Below are 6,000 nucleotides of genomic sequence, written 5' to 3'. Positions count from 1 at the left end.
AGCCGCGAAAGTGACTGAAGAGAACGGGAGACGGTGTGTTTTGGTCATGAGGAAGCGCACACACTCCTCGGCACGCTCGTTGTGCTCCTGCCACCCACCGAGAGCCCCTTTCCTGCCGGTGGCCCCCAGAGCCGCGCTCCTCTTCCCGCGTTCCCGGCGGCCGCGCAGCGATGGCCGTGGCCCCCGAGCGGCCGCGGGTCCCGGCGGCAGCGCGAACCGCGCTTCCCGGGCAGGCCTGCGAGGGAGGGATGAGCGAGCGGCGGAGGGGAGGGGAAGAGGCTGCCCGGGGCGGGGGAGGCGGCGAGCAGAGGCGTTCGTGCGGCGGCCGGGCGCCAATAGCGGCGGTCGGGGCCGAGCCGCCTCCTCCCGGCGGCAGCGGCGGTCGGAGCTGGGCCAGCCGGGCCCGGAAGCGGCGGCGGGTGGTGCCGGAGCGCGGTGAGCGGGGCCGGGCGCGGGATGCGAGGAGGCGCCGCCGCCGCCCTGCCCCCTGCCCGCTCGCAGCCAGCGCCCCAGGAGGAGGAGCAGCGGGAGGAGCGGCAGCAGCAGTAGGAGCCGCCGCTGCGGTAGCATGAGCGGGGCAGCCGCTAAGCAGCCCCCCGGCGCGGGGTCCGCCGCCGAGCCCGCCGCGGAGAACGCGCCGGCTGCGGACCCCGTGCCGGAGTCGCCTCCCCCGCTGCTGAGCGTGGACGTGACGGGATTGGTGTCGCAGTTTGCGAGGAGCTTCGTGCTGATCTTCCCCGTGTATGTGCTGGGCTACCTGGGGCTGAGCTTCAGCTGGGTGCTTATCGCCCTGTGCGGGCTCTTCTGGATCCGCAGGCACCGCGGCGGCAAGAGCTCCCGCCTGGGCCGGGCGCTCGCCTTCCTGGAGGACGAGGAGGAGGCGGTGCGGCTCAGCGTCTCCTCCGCGGATCTGCCTGCGTGGGTGAGTGGCCAACACCCTTCGGCGCTGCCGCGAGCACCCGCGCCCGGCGGGCCGGGGCCTGGTACCTCCCCGGGACCTGCGTGACACCCAGCCCCGCCGCGCTGCCCCTCCGCAGGCCAGAGCCCCAGAGCCGGCCTGGCGGGAGGGGTGAGGGTATTACATCTCCCGCGCCCCATGGCTGCTTGTCCCGGTCCGCCAGCCCCTTCCGAGACCGTGCAGCGGCGGGAGCGGGCGGGCAGCGTGTCCCTTCCCCGCCGTTCTCCTTCCGCCGGGGTGGCCTGTCCGTGTCCCCGCCGCCCGCTCCGCTGCGCCCGCGGCGCTGACGGCGGTGACAGCCTGAGCCTGCCGTGGCCGGGGCTCCCCTGGCAGAAATAAACTTTGCTGCCGGGTTTGGGTTTCCTTCCCCTCAGGTGCCAGTGGCGCGCACGGCTCGTTTCTAGCGCGGTCTGTGCAGAGCGCGGATGTCGCGGCTTGGGCCGTTCCTTACAAAGTTGAGAGGGAAATAGAATGGGGCTCTTGATGCTGTTAGGTCTCTCAGTAGAGTGTTGCCAAACGGGAGATGAAGCAGAGGTGAGGTGGTGGTTCTGAGTGGTTTCAGGGCTGTGACATGAGGACTAAAGTACAGCGGCCGTGGTGACTTTATTTGTGCATTGATATGGTGGGTTTTTAAAGGCTTTCTCCAAATCTTCCTTTGAAAGTTTTAGGCTTTCTACAAGGTCTTCAGAACTAATGCTACTTGCTTTTTTTGTTTTAGCTTAAATCTGGCTTCGAAGTTGAATACCTTTTGTTTGTTATTTCTCCTTTGGAGGATTAATGATGTTTTTGATGCAGCTGCCAGTGCCAGTGTGCATCCAGGCCTGCCTGTGCCCTGCTCTGTCCCCGTGATGCGCTGGGCAGAGCTTGCTGCTCTCTGAGTGCCCATACCCGAAATCTTGAGGATTTCTGCTGATGCTTTCTGTGTGATTCCTTTACTGACTGCTCTCTGCTCCTGACCTCTCCCCTAGGGACTCTTCCCCTTGTCACCCACCTCTCCCCTAGGGACTCTTTGCAGTGACTGTGCATCCAGCAGTGCTGAGATGATAAGAGTGCAAGCAGCTTTTTTCATGTGATCAGATTGCAATACCTGATGTGACCTGTTCTAGCTCCACTAAGGAAGTTATAGGAGAGAATAGAGTGGGTAGGTGTGAGACTGGAGGCTTTTACTCCTCTTCCATCATATCTTTTGCCAAAGTTCTGGTGGGAAGATCATTATAAAAATGAGTGCAGTGTACAGGAGAGATTAAATGTTTTTACCTCTTGAAGCAGAGATGTGAGTCTCAAATCATATAGTTAATACCTCTTACATTACCTGTGTGTTGTGTTTGGTTTCTTCCTGTAATCACACACCAATATAATGGAAATGTTCTGACACTGCATTTAAAATGAATTAATTAAAGCTAGATTGGTAGTGGAGGCTTGTATATAGTAACAATCTGCTGGTAACTAAGCCATAGATATTCAAGCTTAGTGCTGTGTGAAAGTTTTATTTTAAGTTGCAATTTGTTGCCTTTGATAAAATGGCAATTAATTTCTGCATGGAGTTGTCCAAATAACTAAAGATTTGGAAAGGGGCCTCCTGTTTGAAGTCAGAGGCAAAAAAAAAGTCAAGTGCTGTATGCAAGCACCTGCATACATCCTATGGCATTGTGAGAAAGCAAGTGATCAATAAGCAGGGTGTCCCAAAAGTGTGGCCCTCTCTGACACAAGTTGGCAAATGGATGTAAATTTTTTTTGGTGTACATTTTTTTTTTGTTATTTTTTCCTTCTTCTTTATTCATGTTCTTAAATTTTAAAGGTCTTGGTTCTTTTCTTTCTCTTGATGTATTTGCTATGTTCTGGAAGCATCCTTATTTCAAATAAAAGTAACTTTCTGGAATAAATGTAATCTGGAGAAAAGAAGACTTCTGAAAACCTGCTTAAATCAAAAGTGGTCTTCAATGTCTGCTGTCATAGTCCTTAAGGTTTATATGAGTCTTATGCTGCTTCCATAATGCATCTTGAAAAACTGCTGTTGTTCTTCCTTCTGCATTATGTGTATTTCCTGGATATTTATGAATATCAGTCATATTTAAAGTAACAGGTACTGGATGGAACCTGACATTTCTGATAGGGATGAGCTTTATCCATCTCAGTATGAACTCCAAACTGAAAGATTTTCCATTGGTTTCTGTGATGGAAATAAATTTTAAATTGCTTGAGTAGGACAGTGCTGTGTTTTAAATATAGGAAACATTGTACTCTTCTGGGATTGATGCTGAGGCGTAATAAAACATTTTTCAACTAAAATTATGCGGTATCTCAAAGTTTTATTTGACATGTGGTATCTTTCTGTGCCCTTGATTGGAGAAGAGCTTTAGCTTTGTGTGTTAGGTATGATTCCCTTTCCCCACACACCTTGGTATTGTCTGTTGCTTTAGTGGTTCATATTAAGTACTCAGTAATACTACATTGAGTTATTTATTTTAAAGAAAGTGATTACTTCAAGAGAATGTTTTTCTGCTGGCAATATGCTCAATTGCAGTTTGAAAATGATACAGTTGTGCCACCACACTAGATAGCATTTGCAATGTTAATTATTAGTTTCCTAAATTAGACTTACTTCTCCCATGAGCAGGTGGTTATATATCAGGAATATTCTGTACTGTGCATGTAAAATGAATAAATTCAACATGAATACAAGTTATGTTACTAAAAATGTCAACACAGAATTAACTACAAATAAGTATGCATTGAAAAATACCACATTTACTGTCTTAAAAAAATAAGATCTGTACTCATAGACTTGCTAACATGTAGTTACAGCTGTGCTGTATGTTTGAAAGGTGTCATGGATTATATGGGGTAGGAGGGAGCAGAGGTGGGTGCTTTTTCAAATAATTTAGAACTAGGCAGCAGAACTTACCATGAGAAAGAACTGGAGATCAAAGTTGTCTTTAAACAGAGACATTTTAAGATGTGAAAAAGTCTTTAGAGAAAGACATTTTCCCTTTATTTGCAGCATTTTTATGCACCAGATGTGTTTTACACTGGAATGAATGTAATTTAGTCACAAACATGTATATAAGGAAAGTGGCAGTTTATGTATCACTACATAGAGGAGCAAAGGTAGGAAACTTGAAGGCAGGACTCTTTTTTGAAAGGTCAGGTATCATGTTGCCTTTTATTTTAAAAATGGCAATGGAATTTAGTAATCTAATAACAAATTTACTTTGTTCTTTCTCAGATCAGCCGAAAAAGTTAATCTAATTTTTCCATTTTAGCTGTGGTTCTTGTTGCTTAGTGCCACTTTCATAACATGCCAACATATCATGTTCAAAATGTTTTTGGTTTAGTGAAACTTTGGCTCCTGTTTTCTTCAATATACAGATAAAAAGCCATGCTGAATTTGTTTTCCCAAGATTAAATGTAAATTTGGCCTGGTACCAGGAGCTGTATCTATGTGCAGTCTGTCAACAATCAGCAGGTGACCAAAATAGGAACAAATCTTAGCATTTTTAAAGAATTTATTCTGAAAACAGATTTAGACAAGTTTTTGTAAGCCTAAGTATGTATTATACAGAAACTGAAATACTGTATGTGATTGTAGTAAAAGTAGTGGCGTGGTAGTGCGTTAATTACAAGTCTGCTGTGCCATTTTGTGTCCCACAGACTTGCTTAAATTTCTGCTTTAGTTTGGAGTGATTTTTATGTTTGTTTTTTTTTTCTCTTGTTTTATTTTCTCATCTACTTAAGTAAAAGGAAAAAGCGTTCCTAAATCTAAATAGTTGTCATCACCTTCGAAATTAAACTTACTTGGAGTACCATTGTAAAGAAATCTGGTAGGTCTTTTTTCTCATGAGAAGCTGTATGATGTTTTTGCAGGTTGTGAGTATTGTGGGTCACCACTGAACTGCTGTACCACTGCTACACCTAGAGAAAGGAGATAATATCTAATTATATGGTTAGAACAACAAAGACTGTGGTTTTTACTGGTATAGGAAAGGCAGAGACAGTGTTTGTAGAGGAAAAGTAGTTTGGTAGCTCTAACTGCAGAGTCACACATGTACTGAGTGACATTTGCAGGGAAGGTTAAGGTGGTTCTGCTCTTGTGTGTAGTTGATATGAAGATTTCTTGATGATGCAGAATCTAACTTGCTGTCTAGATCTTAGATAGATGATTAGGATAGGAATCTCCAAAGAATCCCTGCTGATGGATGTTATGTACTCAGTAAACCTGATAAACAGGTGGACTTCAATGCAATGTGTGTTACTTGCTACAGAAGAAAAAGATGTTTCTCTTCTCATACCTTTGGTTACTGCTGCTGTTGAGGAACTGTAGAAAGGTTTTTCTGCAGCATATGAAATTTGAAGACACTGAGACATTGTGACACATTCTTCTGATCTGTTCTCTAGCTTAGCTGAGTATGTTAGATGGAATTTACCAAGAGATGATTTATAAGAAAAATGACTCCCATGTACAGTAACTTAGTCTTAAGCAGCATCTCATCCGTTTGGGTGGTGTGTGCTGCAGGTGGCCATGGCTCTGGGCTGCCAGCCTGCATCTGGAAAGGGTGAAGAGATGCGAGTAAGAATAGAGTAGTAACTTGTGGGTACTTAACAACTGAAGTCACTGTCCTTCTTCTGCCTGATTATTTTTCATTTTAAACTGTGTTATCTTCTAGCTGATTCATAGTATATGAATATGCACATCTGTGTATTGTGGGTTGTGTGTTTTTTTGTGGTTGGGCTTTCTTCTTAAAGGAAGAAGTTTAATTTGTTTTAGTATTACTTCTTGAACTTAGGTAACCTGAGTGACATCCTGAGAGTACCCCATAGTTAGGAGAAATGTAAATTATGGGTTTGGGAATGGACAAACAAAGGGGAAAAAAAAAGATATTAGACGATTGATCCTGTTTCCCTGTTTCTCAGAGTTTTCAAGTTGAGTGTGTTAAAGCTATGCTGAGACCATATCTGTCCCAAAACACCTTCTCTCACCTAGTAATGTGGTGATCCTCACTAGGTGATTCATTTATAAAGATCCCTTTCCAAAATATTTATGG

At 45.9% G+C, this 6,000-nt stretch overlaps 1 protein-coding gene across 2 annotated transcripts in view; it reads left to right on the top strand.

The window, feature by feature from the left end:
• The first annotated feature begins 409 nt into the window (after positions 1 to 409).
• ESYT2 (extended synaptotagmin 2) overlaps positions 410 to 6,000 on the top strand; it is an 80,529-nt gene continuing 74,938 nt past the window's right edge. For both annotated transcript variants that reach the window (XM_030971336.1, XM_030971337.1), the window contains exon 1: positions 410 to 922. In XM_030971336.1, the coding sequence (XP_030827196.1) occupies positions 569 to 922 (354 nt within the window). In that variant the 5' untranslated portion in view covers positions 410 to 568. The remainder of the gene's footprint in view (positions 923 to 6,000) is intronic.

This window comes from Camarhynchus parvulus, chromosome 2, assembly GCF_901933205.1.
Source record: "Camarhynchus parvulus chromosome 2, STF_HiC, whole genome shotgun sequence".
NCBI lineage: Eukaryota > Metazoa > Chordata > Aves > Passeriformes > Thraupidae > Camarhynchus > Camarhynchus parvulus.
This window is presented reverse-complemented; position numbering and strand designations above follow the sequence as displayed.